At 40.0% G+C, this 19,595-nt stretch overlaps 1 protein-coding gene across 3 annotated transcripts in view; it reads left to right on the forward strand.

Moving 5' to 3' along the window:
- MYH10 (myosin heavy chain 10) overlaps positions 1–19,595 on the forward strand; it is a 103,922-nt gene that overhangs the window by 23,726 nt on the left and 60,601 nt on the right. For all 3 annotated transcript variants that reach the window (XM_072881131.1, XM_072881132.1, XM_072881133.1), the window contains exon 4: positions 13,168–13,195. In XM_072881131.1, coding sequence (XP_072737232.1) covers positions 13,168–13,195 — 28 coding nt within the window. The remainder of the gene's footprint in view (positions 1–13,167; positions 13,196–19,595) is intronic.

The following is a 19,595-nucleotide window of genomic DNA, read 5'->3' on the forward strand; positions in this document are numbered from 1 at the left end:
CAACACTTTGTGTAGCTCTGGCCTTCCCTGCTCTGGGTGAAGAGGAAATATGACAGGAAGACACTAAAAAAACAGCTGAAATCAACAAAACTGTATTTAGCATGGAAATGATAATTCAGGTCAGATATAATAGGGGTCTAAATCTGAAGTGGCACAGGGAGAGGGAATAGTGATCCTCCCCCCACCCCACCTATTCCTATGCAAGAACAAAGAGTCATTACTTGAAATTCGCAAATGACATGTTCAAAACAACAAAAAGAAGCAATTTTTTTAACAGCATAACTCAACTGTGGTGGTCTGTGCCTCAGGATATCGTAGGTTCTGAAAGCCTATGCTTGTCCTAAAAGCCATTTGAGGAATAAGTGAACTTGAAGAGGATAATGGATCAGGAAATTGCAGGAGAATTTGCTGACTACTGGGAAAGTGTTGTGGGGAATCATCCTTACCTTTTAGTTTTGGTCCTTAAGTTATCTGCTGTTGGAATGTGGTACTGATTCTGATTGTATGTGGTCTATCTTGCTGTATCAGTAAGTTTACTTTGTAACCTGCATATAAAAGTGCACATGGATTCAATGGTAGTAGTCTGTGTCTTCATAACATTGGAGGGTTGTGGAGCATGATGGGTTAGTGTGTGCCTCGCTGTGCAGTGCAGGGGAGTGGTAGGAGTGCAGGAATCTGCTGCAGCTGGCTTTTAAGAGACTGATGAGACTATTGGAAATGGTAGCAGAGCAGCTAGTTTATTATGACTACATGGATCTTAATTAGTCTGTATTGGGGTGCTTTTCATATGTATTATTTCTTACTACACTGAAGTGTTAAAGTGGCTAAGAAGAGGCAACTGGTAAAATGTCATTGTATCTCTTTTTAAAGCAGTAGTTGTTCATGGTAGACATTCAGCATCTGAAATTAAATAGATGTAAAAGATGAGGTTAAGTGTTTCTCCACAACATCACAGGGAAACATTGCCTTAAGTACAGGAATGAATTCACAGTAGTTACTGGGTCAAAAATTCCTGCAATGATTATCCTCCTCTTTCTCATATCCTTGTTTTTCACATCCCTTTCTTATTGAAGACTAAGGCTGGAAGAAAGGGGGTATTAAGTGCTGAAAATGGGTGGAGAAGAGTTGTAGTTGGTGGGGAGATGCTTCTCCTGTCCCCTTCCTGCTCTCTATAGGGAGATATTACCCCCTCTTAGGGTAACATACACTAGATTTTTAGATGGAAACAGTATTATGCTACGTAGAAAAAACCCCACCAATTGAAGCTATTTTGTAAACAGTGGTTGTTCATGACCATTTCTGATAGGGAAGGATTACTTTCATTATCAGCAGATACAGTGAAACTATCAGATGAATGTTAGGGCTTTGTACTTCCAGGAGCAGATGTTTGTGTCAGGTCTATGTGCTCAAAGGAGAGAGAGAAGAGGATTTTAAGGATTCCCCCCTGTAAATAGCATAAGGAATATGTGATGCTCATGTTTAGAAAAATGGCAAAGGGGAGAAGAAAACACTTGTGTGTGTGCACAAGTGCATGTGAGTAAAAGCTCTTTTGACCTTAAAGAAATGAAGGTCAACGTCTTTCCTCCAAAGGAAAGGAGATCTAAATATACCTGTGAATTTTTCTTTAAAAGCTGAAGGACAGATTTATATTGTGCAATTTCAAATTGTTGTGCTGAAATAGAGTTTATTGAGAACTTAGTGGCGATGTAGGCATGAGAGGGTAGGGGAAGTGTGGTGTTTGTCCTCCGAATTGTTGAACTTGAAAAACTATTCAGAATCAAACCTAAAGGAAATCTGTGTTTTAAAATATAAGAAAGTAGCATTAACTTGGGTCCTTTGAGGAAAGGATTTTATTGTTTGAACTATCTCACTTAACTTGAGATATCCACCCCCCACCCCCCCAAATCTCAATTTGTAGACAAATTGAACATTGCACAGCATACGAAGTTGGTTGTGCTGTACCGCTGTACCTTTCCACACTCACAAGGTAGCCTCAACAGTTTGGCATGTAAAGTGGTGGAAGCTCATGAGCTTTTGTCTCCTGAAATGTCTCATGAGACTGTAAGAGTGGCTTTTAGATGTTCTCTTGGGAGAATGTTTTAGAACTTCTTATGGTGTTCAGTGATTGGAAAAAGTAATGACTCCACTGCTGAAGAACAGAGGTATAAGAAGTCTATACAGCAAATCTGGGACTTAAAGTATTTTCAGATAAACATACTCATCAAAAGGCTTGTTATGGATCTTAAAAAATATCTATCAGAAAAATGCTCACAACTCTTTAGCCTAGCTATTTCTAGGTGACGTGTTACAATCACTGGTGTGTATAGTGTGGCTGACCTTTCTGGGGTTGGGGTGATGTGCTAGATGATCTGTGTCCTGTTCTAAGTGTGACTGAGAACAAAAAGCCAAACCGCTGACCAAGTTGTGTTGAAGTTAGAAAGCCTAGCTATGCACTGTTATCATACTTGCTGTCTTTCCAAACTTGTGGAGTTCAGGCATAATGAAATAGCTTGGGAAGAGCCCGCTAGAGTGAAAGTTGGTTCACAGCCAGTTTTGTTAAGTGGCTTGTGCTTGCTTATTTGTTTGGGAAGAAGAAGAGCAAAAGTTAAATGAGTGAGCTTAAATGGCAGATATTACAGTTAAAGGACCTCCTTGAATCATTGTTTCGGTTGACAATGTAATCTTTGTCTAGGCAAAATTGTACTACACAGGAAACAGAACAACTTAAGCAGGGTTGATGGAGAATAGAAACCACTGCTATGCTGAATGCTCTACAGTCTAAATAAACCTTTTCCAGCCTGTGGCTTGCCAACTACTACTAATCTTAGGTTATTTCTAAGCAGCATGCAAATAAAAGCAGAAAAGTAAGCATAGGGACAGCCTGTGTAGAAGATTTAGGAGCTGCTCATTTCTACTGGGAAAGCGCTTTGGGAGCCACAAATCAGGAAGGCTGAGAACTGCTCGTCTGTGTTATTTGAAGAACAGTAAGCATAAGCGAGCAAGTCCTTGCAGCTCTAGCTGGAGCAGTTTAAGAAGCTGCTGCCTTATGGATTGTTACTGCCCTTCAGCTAAGTTGTGTTAAACACTCGTGTGAGAACGAGTTGTTGGCTTTGACAGTAAATCACTCACATAAGTTGTTGTAGCTGGTCCCACTGGCCCGATGATGTGGTGCGCTCACAGTCGAAGTTGTTTCCCTCTTCATGTATGGGCTATTTGTACATCTCAGCCACTGCTCACAGTGAGGATCAGCCCTTGGGACTGTGCAGTTTTCTCTGGTCTTTCTCTAAACTGAAGGCTGATTCGTATTCTCTGCTCATCTCCTAAACTACAGCAGTCACCTGTTTCAAAAGGCTAAATAAATTTGGTATTATGCAATAGATTAGGGGCGTTTGCAAGTCTTGATATAAATCCGTATCTGTTTGAATGAATTTGTTAGGGAAGGAATGTGTTAACTTCTGCTCACAAATGTAGCAACTCTGTTTTAATTTCTAAGTTAGACTTAGTAAAGCTTCTCTTAATGATAGTTAATAAAGGTAGTGAAAACATAAGCCATGTTTGAGCTTCTTCAAACTTAATGACGACTAAAAAAAAAATATCAAATTCTATCTGGTATGTAATGGAGAAGCTACCCACAGTTTCATTAAGTGGGCAGGACATAGTCTAACAGCTATTTGTTTTCTCCTTTTATGCTGATTCAGCCCTGGCTAGCAACTCTGAAAACAAATGTCACAATTTTTCTTTAGGAATTTGGGTAATTTCAAGCTAGAGTTGTGACTAACTACCTACCTAACTTGTGACTTCTAAAATAGCCTGAATTCATAGCTTGGCTTATTCTTCCAGGATTTGATGATGGTGTGTTAGGTTAGCCACTTGAGCTATGTCTGTGCTGGAGTGCTTGTGCAGCAGCTTGAGCTATCTGGGGTGAGCGAGCGACTGATGAGTGTGGTCATGAAGTCTGCTGTAGACATGCAAGAAATACTTGTATTCAGTGCTACGGTTCACCATAAACAAGTTGCAGGGTAAACCGTGACTGGGGTTTGACTGACCTCTGCTATGCCTCGTTTGATAATAATTAACTTTACATACTTAGCAGTCAGTCAGCAAGCAGAACTGAAGTACGGCTGTTGTGATTTATCTCAAATCTCACATCTTGTAGAGTAAGGGGTAGAACCACTTTTTTTTTTTAAGGTTTTGTTATTTTAACTTCACAAATAGCAGGAACACCTATAGAGTGTCTACATCAATGCCCCCACCCCACAGTGAAGAGGTGCTTTCTCAGCCCTTCACTAAAGACTTGGCGGTATCTTGCAGTAATTAGACAAAGTACACAAAAGAGGCAAGAGTGAAATACTGGTCTGTCAAAAGTGGTTTGTGGCGGTTCAACCTGACAGCTTTCTCAGATAGTCTGGTTTCTAGGTAGAGGAAATGTAGTAGACGCTGGCTGTCTGTGTCTTGTATCATGCTATATGGGAAATACTAGGTAAACAGGCAAAGCTGGGAATTGGTAATTGATTTAAAACAGCACTGTTGTATTTGTCTTTGAAGTGGATGGTATTGGGCTGGAGGGAGAGTTTTCATGTAATTCTTCATGGACTGATGTCTGAGCCAGCACTGGGGGCTTTCAGTGTTTTGTGGAAAAAGTGTCTGAGTGCTGATAAAGCAAAACTGATAAATATTATTATTCTAAATCTTAAAAGCACTGGATACCCGTGAGGAGTGGAGTGTACCTGAATTTGATCTTACTTCTGGTATATAATAGTGTTACATGTTTTAGGACAAAGAATGAGAATTTTCTGCAAGTTCATTGCTTAACAGTTTCAAAGAAATAAGACTTGGATGTAAAAACCGACCAACAGATAAATAAGCTGATGATGACAAGGCAAGAAAAAAGATAAATGCCATTTCAAGGTACATTAAGAGAGATGGTTTTCCCCTAAAGAGTGCCAGTGTCCTTGATCATTTCTGACCTCCAGAGGTTCCTTCCAGCTTTTAGAAGGATAGTGCAATGATCCTACTTGCCTTTCTTGAAGATACCCGTGATGTCTCCATCCTTTTAGTCACCTGAAACCTCCCAAAGAGAGTAACCTGACAATGATCTTGTCCAGCTCCTTTAGCAGTGGTGGATGTATCGCATCAGATGCTTTGGGCATATGTAGGTTCAGCTTCCTTAAATAGTCAGTACTGGCTTGATTAAATTTAGGTATTATAACTTGAATTGTCAGCTTTACAGTGTTAGCAAATTACATGCTTTCTGAAAAGTCTGCTTGAAAGTTTAATGGATTACTGTTGCCAAAATACTGACTGTGTTCCTGTAAACTGCCCTTGTCTTTTTGTGCAAGTTGCAGAATGTACATTGAAGATTGAATGACTAAGCTGTACATAGCAAAGATTATTGCACAACTAAAGGTAGAGGTGAAATGTAGGATAAACAGTGCAATTGCAGAAATCTCATGGTGAGCATAAGTGTGTCAGGGTATATTTGGTCTGCAGTAAGGTAGGTACTCAGCAAACAAACTTGTGCCTGTCAGTCTTCCTGTTATGCTTGTTAGAGATGTTTGTTGAAGTCACTTCATAGTGTTAAGTGTTTGATGATAGTTTATGGAGTAACTAGGCAACATTTTAAAGACAAGCACAAAATATAAAGGCATGCTTCATCTCTGTAACCAGATCTCTTTCCATGCTTATCGGTCCAGTAGGACTTGGTTTAAAGAAAAGAAGAAGAAAAAGTTATTCAGAGCTTGGAATTGAAGAATGGCAGATTGTCAGACTACCTGCATGCTTTATAATGCTATGTAGCATTTATGACCCAATCCTGTGAAAGCTCTGGCAGCAGCAAAATCTGTGCTGATGGGAAGGTCTCTTTCCTCCAGGCAGTGACCCATTTTCACAAAACTTGTCAGGAATTCAATTTTTAAATGTCCTTGAATAGATTGATATTCGAGCCTGTTCACCTATGGTAGAGGGCAAATATACACAGATCTTCCAAGCCTGACATCCACAACAAACAAGGCTATTGACCAGGGAACCAAGCTTTTCTTGGTTTATGGGCTGTGGCACCTGAGTATTAAATATTGTCTAAAAATAAACATGAACCCTCCATTTCCCCTACACCACTGCCTTTTTTTGGAAAGACAGCAATTTCTCCCATTTGAGAAATATCAAATAAGTTGTCCTCCTCCACCCCAACAAAAGCATCAACTTTTTTGGTTATGCTGGCTACAAAAATGAGGCTGGCATTTTATCACTGATGAATAGGTATTTTACAGTCTGGAGAAATAAAAGGAAAGGCTATGTCAAAATGAGTGATCCACGAGAGTCTTGTGCTTGGGTTTTAGGAAGGACAACCCTTGATGTACCTGCAAATAAGAACCATTTCACTCTCCATAATTTCTTGCTGGTTGATGGCTGGATGTGTAGTAGCCCATAGCTTTTTTTCTTCAACCTGAGTCAGGAAAGCAGGTTGTAATACTCACATACATCCATTTTCACTGCTTTTCTAGAATTAACCTTTTTATCTTGGCACACTTATTTTGTGTTCTTACCTAAATAAAGGCTGGATGCAAAAGGGAAGATGCTTATAGGAAGGGTGGCAGGATTGCGAGACAGTTAATGTTTGTATGAAAGTTACTGTGTTTGACAAGAATTGTAGTTGCTGTCAAAGTAATCAGAGATACGTTAAATCTGAAAGCAGGTAATAAATCTGTGGAATTGTTTTCATAGATTTGCATATTTGTGTTAAGCTCAAAAAATGCCTTTCTAGTTGGGCAGTTCACTGTGTGGGATAGCTCCAAATGGCTTCTTCCATTCATTCTGAGTCAAATCGTGAGGGATAAAGGCAGATCTGGGCATTTGCAATAATTAATGTCAATACAGTATAGGGCAATTGGAGCAAAGACAGTTGTAGAGGGTGGGCATCCATTTACTTGTAAGCTCTGTTCTGTGCTAAAATTTCTGTGCTTGTAATGCTACTGCCTTTGAGTTTCGGTAGGGAACTTGAAGACAGATTCTTCCTTTTCTGTTTGATTATCTTGTATCAATTTATGAATGGCTTTAGTGTGACCAAAGCAGAACTAAGTAATGCTTTTAAGAAAAGCTGCTTTGTTAAAATACAGTAATTCTTTTGTAGATAGACTCTATAGCTTTGAGCTACAACTTTTCAGAACATCCTGCCTGAACCAGTTACCCAACAAATGTGTTTAATGTACATCTGGAACCTTCCCCAGAGTTAACAGAGGTTTTGTTAGGTCTAGTCTGTTAGTTAGGGGGGGAAAAAAAATCCTTCATAGGTTGGTGAGAAAAAGGATGTGGAGTAAAATGTTTTGTATTCTGACAGTCAAAACTTCATGCATTTTATTATATATATACATACATAGTAAGGTAAACATCAGGATCTATTCTTACTGGATTATCAAACAGGAAAACATGGCAACTCTTTTGCAGCCAAGCAGCAGGTTGGTTTGAGGAGCTGCTAATTGCTGTCCCTAGAGCATATTCCTCTGGGGAGACAAGAGCAAAGTAGGTTTAAGAGATAGTAGGGAAAAATGGCTTTCAGAGTTGTACTTCTTCTTGTCCTTCTTGTATTCTGGTAATTCTCCTTGGCCTCTCTTCAAAGCGTTTGTACTGTTCAGTGTTGTGCAACTGGGTTTCCCTAATGTGGCTGCTGCTTCTTGCATCAGTAAGACATCTTTCAGCTCTATGGTAGGTGTTAAACACAGCAGCTGATTCTTGCCTTGAGGTGTGAGAGTCAGTCTTCCTTTGGGTGGAAGTAAAAGAAGGAGGAGAGCAAGAGTGAAAGAAATGCTTCGATGTCTGATACTTCCAGATGCTAAATATATAGCTTGATACAGCGTAAGCCGATCTAACGATTAGCCACTGCCAAAAGAGTTAAGACCCACTCTAGTTACTTGTTGCTCCACCTCCCTTGTGCTGGCTGCTCTTTTTCTTCCCCTTTTATAGATTTTGATAGGATTATTTTTCTGCTACTATGACTTCCTGATCGGCTCATTGTAGGTGGAGGTGACTACCAGTGCTGGCTCAAGGGAGGCAGAGTGAATGTATGCTGGGGATGGAGGAGGTGGCACCTCCTGCTGGCAGCAGCTACCTGGTTGGGAATGGTTTGCAGCTCGCCCAAGCCGAGGAGCGTGCTTTTGCAGTAGCTTGACATAGCTTGAATTAAGAGCTTGGTCTTATTTCATCCCCTCCTACCATGTACTTGTCCTCATGCTTATATTCATCTGACTGATTTAAATTGACTTACTGAGTGTCTTTAATTGGTGAGCTGAGTTGCTTTAAGCTATGATCAGACAAGCACCAGGGTCTTGCTCAGAGGACAGAAACTGTGCTGTTGGTATGTCAGAAATGTGATATACCTTTCCCTAAGAGACTGGAAGTTGTTAGTTTGGCTCAGCCTTTTAATGAAACTGTCTTGAGTTATATGGGAGTAACTTGAAAGATATTTATGCTGTAGCAAAAGTTGTGTTATCTAAGTTGTCTTATAGGTGCTTTTTCCCCTTCTAAATTGTCTGGTTATGTGCTCAAAATCTAACGAACCTGTTGTGACTTTGTACAGAGTATCAACCATTCCAGACCAATACACTTTCTCACCCTTTGTATGGAATAATGGAGGCAACTAATGTCAAATTTGCTAATGCTGTTCGTAAGAGTAATTTATTTGTATTTCCTATTTCAGTTGCTCTAAAGGTTGGAGATGAGGATTGTCTGCTAATTTGTTCTGCTTTTTACTGCTGCAATTTGCTTATAAATCCCAAGGGATTTTTTTGAATTGGTCTAGTCTTTATATATTCCTGATGTTAGAGTGATGTTATCTCATGAAGACTTTGCTAGGGAGAGAAGTTTTTGGTCTGTTCTTAATCACAAGACTTATGTAGAAACTTAAGTGTTTTCCAAATACTTTCAGGTTTCCATGACCAACCACCTCAAACCTCTGTGGCTTTAATAAAAAATTGCTATAAAACTTTTGCAAAGGATGGCAGATTATTTTTAAGACTTAGGCATGTTCTCTGTCAAAAAAAAATAAAAATCTGTCTTGTGGGCTGCCTGCTGCCCTTCAGGTTGAAGCTGGGTCACAGACAATCATGCAGTGTTTTGAAAGTATTATTGAGATGTATGTCCAAAGATGAGAAGTTTAGTGCTGCTTCCCTGCCCCAGATAAAAAATCTGGCAAAAGTGCCAGATAAGGGCTCAATTCTTTCAAAAGACAGGCTAACAGATATGTAGTTAGTGCTCTAAAGGGTCTTTAGGAAGGGGACCAGCTGCTTTGAAATCAAGACTGCAGATAAATTGTGTTATTTAGGGGAGGAGAAAATCAAAACAAACAAACCATAAATAACTCTTCCATGTTAGTCACTTCGTCAGAATGTTTTTCAGAATGAGTTGGGAGAGATCAGCTCTTTCTTGGGACAAAAGACATCCAGTATTCTACAATGCATAAAGCAGCATCCTGAGCATTGTTACTGTTAGTTGAGTGCTAAATGCTGGAACTGGCCATTAGTATAAGTAAGTGATCAGAAGGCAAAACCTGCAGCTTGCTCTTGTCTTACTTCCACTTTTATAGTTTGTGAGGTTCGGAGTCCAGATGGACACAGAAAAAAGGATTTGGAGTAACATGTTTGAGTGTCTGATAACTTCTTCATAAGGTCTGTGTCAGTTCAGGCTCTTGGATATAGAAAATAAAAAAGCTCTGTTGCACTTGCTGGAGCTTCCGGCAATGACAAAGTACATACAACTGTGTGGACTTGCAGAGTTTCTCTAGGACTAATTGGGTAAGAAAATTCACTTACACAGTGTGTCTTGCATGTTGTGGAACACTAGCTTTGTGTGGTAAATTGACAGGTAAAATATGTCATGATACAAAGCATTGACAAATGCACATTACCTTCAGATAAACTACTTTCAATTTCAAGGCAAATGTTACCTGTGTTCTTAACTTTTTAAGACATGATAAACTGAAGAGCTGTAGTTTAGAGGAGTCTGTATTTTTTTGATGAAGTGGCCTAGCTACGGTGACAGAATTAGAGAGAAGTTATTCTTGGGAAGTGAGAAAGAGGGAAATCAAGTTGTCATTTTAGAAAATGTCTCAATAAATGTTAAAGCTAGGAAATATTAACTTTCCACTCTACTCATAGTATTAACTTGGCATTCATTCAGCAATTTCTTCTAAAAGAACAAATGATTTGTACTGTCCTATGTTATCTTGATTTATTTTTTTTTTTTTTTTTTGCTGGCATATGGAGTAGCCTGTGAAGTGCATGAGTCGCTGTTAGCTACCCCTGGAAACAGGTCAGGGTCAGAAAGTTGCACTTTTTTCTAGTTTATGCTGACAACTGGGCATACAGTACATCTGACTGCTGGAGTTTTGGGGTTTGTCTCCTGCTGGTACCAAAAAGTTATTTCTGATAGGACTTGCAAGACCAGCTGCTGTATATCAAAACCAGAAGAACATAAGCTTTTTTAGAGTGTTCTCTTAACGCTTCTCTTGTCATACTCCCACTGCTTTTGCCTGCTCTCAGCTTTTAGTTCTTGCAGTCACAGGCTTCCCCTTCCTTTTTTGGTGTGTCTGTACAGGAGTTGCTATACATCATGTAGATGTAGGAAATGATCTGGTACCATCCCTGCAGTCTTGTCGGGAGTATCACCAACTTTTAAAATCTTACTTTCTTCCCACTTTTAATACTCTAATATTCTTCTGCTCTCCTACTACAATCATTCTGCTCTGTTTATTACCCTATAGGTAGGATTTTTGGAGCTAACATCTGCTTGCAGGACACAGGTAGTCACAGGGGTGCAGCATCTGACTCGTGCTCTTGGTGAAGTGCAACCCAGTGCAGTTTCTCTGCATAGTGGGTAAGAGGATCACTGGTATTTCTTGCCATTTTTGAACAAGATAGTACAAGGTGTTCAAAGTACAGCTGTTTGCATGTATTTAACATTTTTCAGTCAGAAAGCACCTCATATTTTCTGTCATACTTGATGTTAGAATGTAGTCTAAAACTTGCCAGTGGTGCAGTCTACAAGCCTCTGGTTTAGCCAGCTGTAGCAATATGCAGTAGCATCTGCCTGCTTTGAAAGACTTGACTTCATGTCCCTCAAACTTTCTATTCATAAAATAATTAAAATAACAATATTTTGCTGAGTCGAGGTCTCTTTTAGCTGATTTCCTTTTTTAGATGCTTTGTGTCTGTATGAACATAGCCTTTTGATCTAAGGTAAATGGGGGCTGCTGTGTAGAAAAGGGATCTCAGGTCTCCCTTTCACCAGTACAGTTTTTTGTACAGGGCACATAGAGGGCACTGATTCAGCTCAACACAAATCAGGCCAAAACCCAGTTTGTTGGGCAGCTTTTCTGCTCACCCCTTGGCTGTGCTACACTGATGACATTAGTGCTGGCACAGTTGGAGGAAGGGGACAGGACACAATTGCCCCTTCAACAGCAGCCTGTCTTTAATTTGGCTGTGTACCCTGGTCACCAGGCTCCCTGGCAGCCTGTGCTGATCTAAATCCAGGTGCCTGTGTCTGCCCCAATCGGCAGTCCTGCCTGTCTGTGCTGCCTGCTCAGGGTGCTGATGTGGTTGAACACAAACTTTTTTGTATTTGGGTTGTTCATCAGGCAGTGTAATGGGGGAGAAACACAGCTCACTGCTGGACTTCTAATTTTGTTTTTTTACATGCTACCTAGCTAAAGTTGAAATTCTGCTTCAATGCTAAGTGTTATCCAACAGCGCTATGAACTCAGCTCGTTACATAGGTAGGATGACCAGTTCAGACAGTCTGCAAAACTCGGCAGTAATTTGCAATTGGGTTTAACAATTGTTTCTAAATGGGTCCAGAAAAAAATGTGTGAAATGTTGTTTACATTATTCTGCTTACCAGAAATGGACATAAATGTATTGAGGTTGTATATATGGACATAGATCTGTTTCAAACCTATTAAGCATGTGGGGAAGCTGCCTTGTAGCAACTGAAGCTGTCTGTTTATCCCACTATTATTGAACTCTGTGTCCTGGAAGGAATAATGATCATCATATACCAATTGCTCCCTTTCTGTGGTCCATCAGAGCCTCATGTTCAAGGAGAAGGGGTGTATGTGGAAAGTGGCAGGGAGTCTAATGTGGAGTCCTGAGCTTTACACTTGAACAAAACAAAGCTTGATTTTTATTTATTATAACGTAATCCATTACAAATTGCTGATCAGAATAGAAAACCTGTTTGAAGTTCTGAGCTTGCAGGAGGTGATTGTGTTCTTTTGGAGCTAATGACAAACAGCTGAGGTGTACAAGCAAGACCTTTGTGATGCAGATTTATGAAAGAGATGTTGAACTCATTGAAACCCCTGGCTCAAACAGGGGGTGGAGAACACCTTTAACTGAAACATTTGACTTTTTTGCAGGTATATTTGAATGTTTTGATTATATAATTTTTAATATAGAGTGTATGATGTTGAAATATATTCTGTAAAGATCCTGTAATTATGAAATACCTCTTGCAGGGTATAACTGACCTTCAGGCATTCTTTTCAAAGGTCATGAGCATGACAGTGGGTATCACAAAAGTGCTGAGTTGCACCATATTGCGGAGTTTGGCTCTGTTCAGTATTTCCCTGGATGCCCTTTTGACAAGTCTTTAATGAATAAGCTAAATTATGGAAGCACTTTAGGCTTGCATGTTCATTTAAAGAAAAAGCTGTAGAGTAAAGCACTTGTTTGCTGGAGATGTTAGTGCTATTTCCAACTGTCTGATCATTAGTATTGTGTATGTGAAACTATTTCTTTTAGCTTGCTTAATATTTAAGATTTGAAGTAATTTGATTAATCTGGGAAAGGGTGCATTCAGAATAAAAGATGTTGGACCAGCTTTGTCTGAAAATATGGTTAAAAAGATTACCATGCATTATTATTCAATTTAACCAAAATTTTGGCTTTATTATAGGAAATGGCAGAACTTTTAGGAATGTCTAAGCTGTTGTTTGAGGAGGGGCTTTGTGTGAACTGGAACGTTTAAGGGATATTATTAAAATTGCTTGAGAGTGTCCTTAGAATTGTTAAGCTGAAAAGCTGATTTTTTTAAAATATTCATTTAAAAGAAACTGTCTTGCAAATTACAGGACAGTATAAACAAAAAACTATAACCATGTTTGTTCTTGTTTTGCAGACCGTGAGGACCAATCAATTCTCTGCACGTAAGTGAACACTTTTCATTTGGGCATTTTTTGAAATCTGTATTGTGAAGGGGTCTTTTGATACAGCTGTAGTAGTCAAAACTTGGTTTTAAATCTTGACAGGCAGTGACTAATGGTTAAAGATGTAGCATGAAGTGATATTTAATGTGGGAATATATTCTTTTAATACTGTAATTCACCTTCTTGATAGTTTTATAGGCATGTGCCATTTAAGAAATGTAGTTTAAAAATGTCAGTCAAGAGATCTGAATCTGAAACAAAAAGCTTTAAAAAGCGTACATCTGTCTGAAATACTGTGCTGTAACTATTCAATGTGTAGCACCCGAGGGGGACATGAATAAAAAGTTGGTCTAGAAACCCTGCTGAGCAACAACTTAACTTTGGATCTGCTTCAAACGGGAGAACTCTGAACAAGCTGACACTAAGGTTTCCGTTTGCTTTCTCTGTGTGCACCTGAATTTGCCCCACCCAGGAGCAAACTTCAGCTTAAATGTCTCTGGGATCTGGAAATGCAATGGTGGGGTAGTCAGAAGAGTATGAATGTGTTTTTTAGGCTTAATGATTCTACTGAGCTGATCTGTCTTTGGGCTTCTGTTAAAAGGGGTGATCCAGTTTCCTTTCCTCTCCCACATAGGCTGTGTATTTTTGCAGCCTCTTGAGCTAGCATTGGGGGTTGGCGGCCAACATAAGCTAGTTCAGGGAGTGGAGCTGGGAGAGAACCGACCTTGTTACAAAATGATGCTTTTCAGCAGTTTAGTTCTCTGGGTCTGCACTCTGTGGGTTCAGAGGAGTACTAGCCTGAAGCAGGAGTTACGAACATGCAGGAGGGGAACTGTCGCTGTTGGTAGTAGGCTGGGGTTTTAGGATGGTTCATCTGTGTTGTGAAAACAAACCTTGGCTCCATTCTGAAACTGCTTGCAGTTAGTATTCTTGGGTATAACTTAAACTATTAAATTATCTGAGGGAGAGAGGGAAGATACGGTAGCTTGCATGCCTCTGACTTGGTTATGTGATCAGTTGACCATACTGTGTGCCAGGGCATACCAGCTGCATTGAGGCCATAGTTTGTGAGGATGCCTGCTTCCTGAAATAGCTTGATGGTTAGATTAATTGCTGGAAAGAGAGCTGGGTTCAGTTTCCTTCTTGACATTGAAGGGATTCAAATCTTCATCTCCTGCTTCCTACAAAAGTTCCTTAACTATCAGACTCTATACAAGACTGAAGGTGGATCCTTTCAAGCCATGTTTTTTTGAACTATGGATACTATGAATACAAGATTCATGGGGCCTAAGGACACAGAAGCAAATACAGTTCTGTAGCTAAGATAAAAGTTGATCCAATTAACATAGGCTTGTCTAGGTCTGTGGTTCCTGCTCTTAGTAGGACTTCTGTTTTAATGTGATGACTACTTCATGTGCAATGTACAAAACAGCCCTCAAAGCAGGGATGGGATCCTGCAGCAAAAGAAATGCTTTGTTCTTATGTGTTTGTGGATGCTTCGACAGTATGTGCTTGCCCCAGGTGAATTCTTTTCAAGTAACTTCATGTTTTGTGCCTATGCATGAACCTTGCACTCTTTACATGGTCAGCCGAGGCCGCAAAGGTTGGAATGGCAGTGCTACAGGATTTAGTGAATGTCTGATCTGTTCATTTGCAAATTGGAAAGCCTTTAAGCTCTCTTGCCTTCAATTTGGTTACTACCTCACCTGTAAGGTTACCGTAAGCTTTTGATCCTTCTGTGCTGAATAGACAATTGAACCCTGGTTTATATCCAGTACAGGACACTTCAGCACGAAATATCTGGGTCTTGTGATAGGTTCCACATCTTGGCTATGCAGTTCATAAGCTGCTTGCTATACATCCATTTGCAGAGAGAAGCTTGCTTCCAGATGGTGAGGGGTGGGGAATGGACACATGTCCTTACAGTTAGACTTCAGGAGAATGTGACTATATCCAGTACTGAAGTCTGGAGCTGCTGGGGACTTCTCTGAGTGCAGTCCTAATATTAAGACCCTCAGAGATGGCCCTGAGGATGTCTCTTCTGTTGGACATGTAAAATGTTTGGTGACAAATCTACTACTCCATGCAGTAGCTGGTGCTTCAAGAAGCTGGTGCTAAGAAGCAGTGAACACTACATCTCCAAAGGATTTCAACACTGTCCTGGAATCATATCGCAAAACTAAGTGTTGAAACTATTAGTGCTATGACACTGGACAAGTTTTGCTACCTTTAATTTGGTGTCTTGGTTGTACCAGTGTTAAAGGCTACACTTCACAGAAGTGTGGCAGAGTCTTAATAAAGCTGAGTTTCTGAGCAATAAATTCCAGGCTCTGTTGGCTGTCTTGCTGCTTTAACTTGCATTTCTTACTGAGGTACTTAAACAGCAGCATAAAGAAAAACAAGGTTAAAAAGATCAATGTCACTGAACATGGTTTACAAGGAAATATGAATTTCTTCAGTAATGTGGGCAGGTCTGTGGCCTCAGAATTTTGAAGGGTAAGGCATCGCATCTCCAAACTGGACATACAGGACCAAAGAACATCCAGTGTAGGTCTCACCTCTTGAGAATATGAAGACACGTGATGTGATAGATACTAGGATCCAAGGTGTTGCTGTCATCTTGGAATTGAACACCAAAGTTTCACCATAGCCTAGGAGACCTTGTTAACGCTGCCTAACAATCAGCATCATATAGATGCTGACTATAAAAAAGGATAGTAGGGGTTACTAGCCTGCTGTTCAGGTTAATAAACACTTTTCTCTTAAAATAGGTTTGTCTTAGGCTGCTTTTCAGCTCTGTGTCCAATTTGGAGAGAAGTGCCATCAAAACCATTTGTATTCCCCTGCATGTATCTTTTGAACAAATAGGCTATAAAGACAGCTGCTAGCTGCAGTACTGTGCCTAACATGGTTTCCCCCATGGGCTTCATGGGAGAGCTGTATTCTGTTGTCACGTTTGCATTATTAACTCCGTACTTGACATCTGGCTGGGATGTTAAATCCTCTTCATGAATGGGACAAGGCCAAGGCATGGCAAACTCCTTGTGTAGCAGGCTAAAAGGAGGTCTCATGCTTTGATCAAGAGTGGGCTAATGTCCAGGATGTCTATGGACACTGATGATTGCTGATGAATCAGCAATTGCTGATGAATCCAGATGATTGCATTGCTGATTCTGTGGTGAAGAGATAAACTGGGTTTCTCTTCCATGCCATTGGTTTTACAGGTCTTAGACGAAGGCAGGAATAAATAAGGTGGAAGGAGTGTGTCTTAACCGCACTAGAGGTGGTTTCAGAAACTCCTTTGGCAGTTTGTAAAAGGCTTAAGACATCTTTTCATCCCAAACTTGTTGTCTCAGCACCTGGATCACCTGGTTGACTCTGATCTTTAGTAGAGCTGAAAGTCCTCAGAATACTTTGTCTTTTCTCTGGTAGGAGTGGTTCAAGCTAGCTAGTGAGAAAGAAAACGTCCCTTGACTTGTGCGCTTAGATGAGTGGACAGTTGTGGTGTGCCTGTCATTCTCCTGTCTCCAGTTGCCTTGACTGTAATTGTCTTTATGTATATCCTGGAGATAAGTCTCTCCCATTGCTTAATGAAGGTCCATCTGGTTAGCATCTTCACCTATCTCTCTCTACCTCTAGTTGATCAAGTTTCCTGGGTTTTTACCTTCCATGGTCTTTAGAGTAGGGGGCCAGATCAGCTCTCAAGTAATAGTATTGGAATGACACCTTACCAGGTCTCTGGATCCAGCCCTCTTTTCTTCCTGACAGCCAGGAGTGCTGCTCTCAAGGGCATTCTTAAGTGCAAGATTGCTATTTCAGGCTTTTGGGTCTGGTTTCAGTTCTTCTTCAAAGACCGTCTCTGCGCTTTTTCCAGATGCTTTCCTTTGTTTAGTTCTAACTTAGTGAATGTCCGATCCATTCATACTTATCTTGGAAAACCTTTAAACTCTCTTGTCTTCAATTTTGTTATTACCTCACCTGCAAGATGACTTTAAGTTTTTGATCCTTCTGGACTCAATAGACAACTGAATCCTGATTTATATCTGGTACACATAGTATTTTTTACCCTAGGCATGAAAGTGTGCAACTTAAATCTGGGGTTGAGGCTGTTTCATTGTCTTTATCTGTCCAGATCTTTAAGAAATACTATGTTTCCCCTGAAAGGACTGCAGCTACATTCATGCAGTCATTATTCTAGTAAATAGCTAGCTGTGTCCAGGCATGTCATGAAACTGCAAGGGTGTTATTTAGTGTATTTTCTAACATAGTTAAATCACTTCTGTAGCTACGTTAAAGAATTTCTTATCTCAGATATTATGTAGACACGTGGAGATTTGTTCACACTTTGCCTCAGGAGTAACAATGCCTAATGATCCAGGTTGGTTCAGCATTTGGTAGAGGGTAGTCATTGTTTGCATGACAGGACAGTATGCAGGCAGTCTACCTGTTGAGAGAAGGTGCATGCAGGTGGAACTTCTTGAAGAGTACAGTTTGCTGAGAATTATCTTAATTTTTTTCCCTCAAAGAGAATTGCGCTGAAGAATAACCTGTATTCCATTGAAATGCTGCAGATAACAAGCATTCATCTAAATGCACCGAGTGGAGTGGGTCAGCCTGATGGATGGTTCTCCAAGCATGCCTCTCATCACATCTCATTATTTTGATGGTAGTGGGATTACTTGGAGGTTTCCTGTCTCAACTCCATCACCTGCTGATGTTCCATGAGGAGTTTGGGGTCTGACATGCCCTAAAGATGAGGAGTTTTGCATAAACTGGTGATCTTAAAGTTAGTAATATTTTCTCAATGTCAAACTTAAAACCAGGAGGGGGAAAGAAAATGCTGCTGCATTCTCTGGATGAATTTAGATGAATTAAAACAGCATTTAGAACCTAACATGGAAGCTGGTTCTTCAGGAGGGTATTACTCAGACTGGCAGCTGATGTGGCTGCCATTCATTTCTCCAATCCAGACTAGATGACATAGATGGCTTCCTGCTCTTGCTGCAGAAATAAGAGTTGTCTCCAAACATAAAATGGTGTGCCTTCTTCCTCTCTCTTTTGTTACCTTCTGTTCTCTTCCCTTTCCACTCTCCATCTTTTAAGGAACCAAATATAGACAATTGCATTGCTTCAGAAACTAGTCTACAGGGCTTTATTCTGAGTTAGTGGCATATAATCTTATGGATATTTATGCACTGACTTCCTTTCTTCTGGTCTTTATTTGTTTCATTGCGTTGCCTCCTGTTTCCCCCAAACATGTCTGTTCTTGTAAATTGGTTAGTACTTGAGCCTCAGCGACAAAGTTTGTAGGAGAAACTTCGTGATGAAATTACTTTATTATAGAAAGGCTTTTCTCAGAGTGAACCAAAAGTCATTTTCCCATGTCCAGAAGGACTCTATCTGCTCCATGGTATAACCTTGATTTCCTCGGGTAGTAGCGGTGTGATTTCTTATGTGCCCTTTGGCCTTTCACCAACTGAAAAACCCAAATATGTGCACAGGCACATACACCTGCAGTTCCTGAATCCATTGGACAATTTATCAGACATTGGTGAAAGCCAGATTGTTGCCTGGTTAATAATGAGATGGGAGGAGGTTGAATGAACAATAATGGTGATAATTTCTTTTTAGCTTTGAAGTTGGATGGTTTAATCTTGGAATGCTAACCACTAACAAATTGTCAGTAAGGTTGCTGGAGCTCTCTATTGCTTTGTATTTTAGTTCATCAAACTTTCAAATAAAAAGCAAACAAGCAACCCCCAAAACCAGCACTTCTCTGGGAAGCTAGACTTAACTAACTTCCATCTAATCACTCCCCCTTGGTTGGAGTGCAAATGATAATTTGTTTAGGATCTTCTGTCTGTAAATTTTTAGTTTGCTGAAAAGGAAGGTAAATATATGTAGTTCCAGCAACTTCATGTTCCTGCTAGCTTGTAAGTACATTATCGGCCTGTATTAACCCAGCATCCATAAGAAATCAATTACAGAAAAGTGGTGCTAACTTTACAATGTGCCCATACCTCACTGTACATTTTTTAATTTCTGTAAGATGTGAAGTTGTAATGAACAGTTTTGCAGGCTGCTTTTTTCTTTGAGAAGCTGCAGCTGCTGATGTTTTGCTAAGTTCTGTTGTTTCTCTTTGATTATTGCTGTCTGTTAATGTTAAATGGGCATGCTAGGTAGGCTATTGGAAACTGATGACCAAGATGAAGAAATTTCTGTTGTGGTATACTAGGAATCTGAGAAATATTCAAACCTTTCCTGGCTTTGTTGTCTTTAGCTGCAAGGCGACTTTTGGAAAGTCAAATATGAAAGTGTGCTGCACTGCACTTTTTTAAGCTAGTATGTTCTAAATTGGAGAATCTTACCACAAGCTTATGGTATTCTCAAAACTGAGACT

The sequence above is a fragment of the Ciconia boyciana genome, chromosome 16 (assembly GCF_034638445.1).
Source record: "Ciconia boyciana chromosome 16, ASM3463844v1, whole genome shotgun sequence".
NCBI lineage: Eukaryota > Metazoa > Chordata > Aves > Ciconiiformes > Ciconiidae > Ciconia > Ciconia boyciana.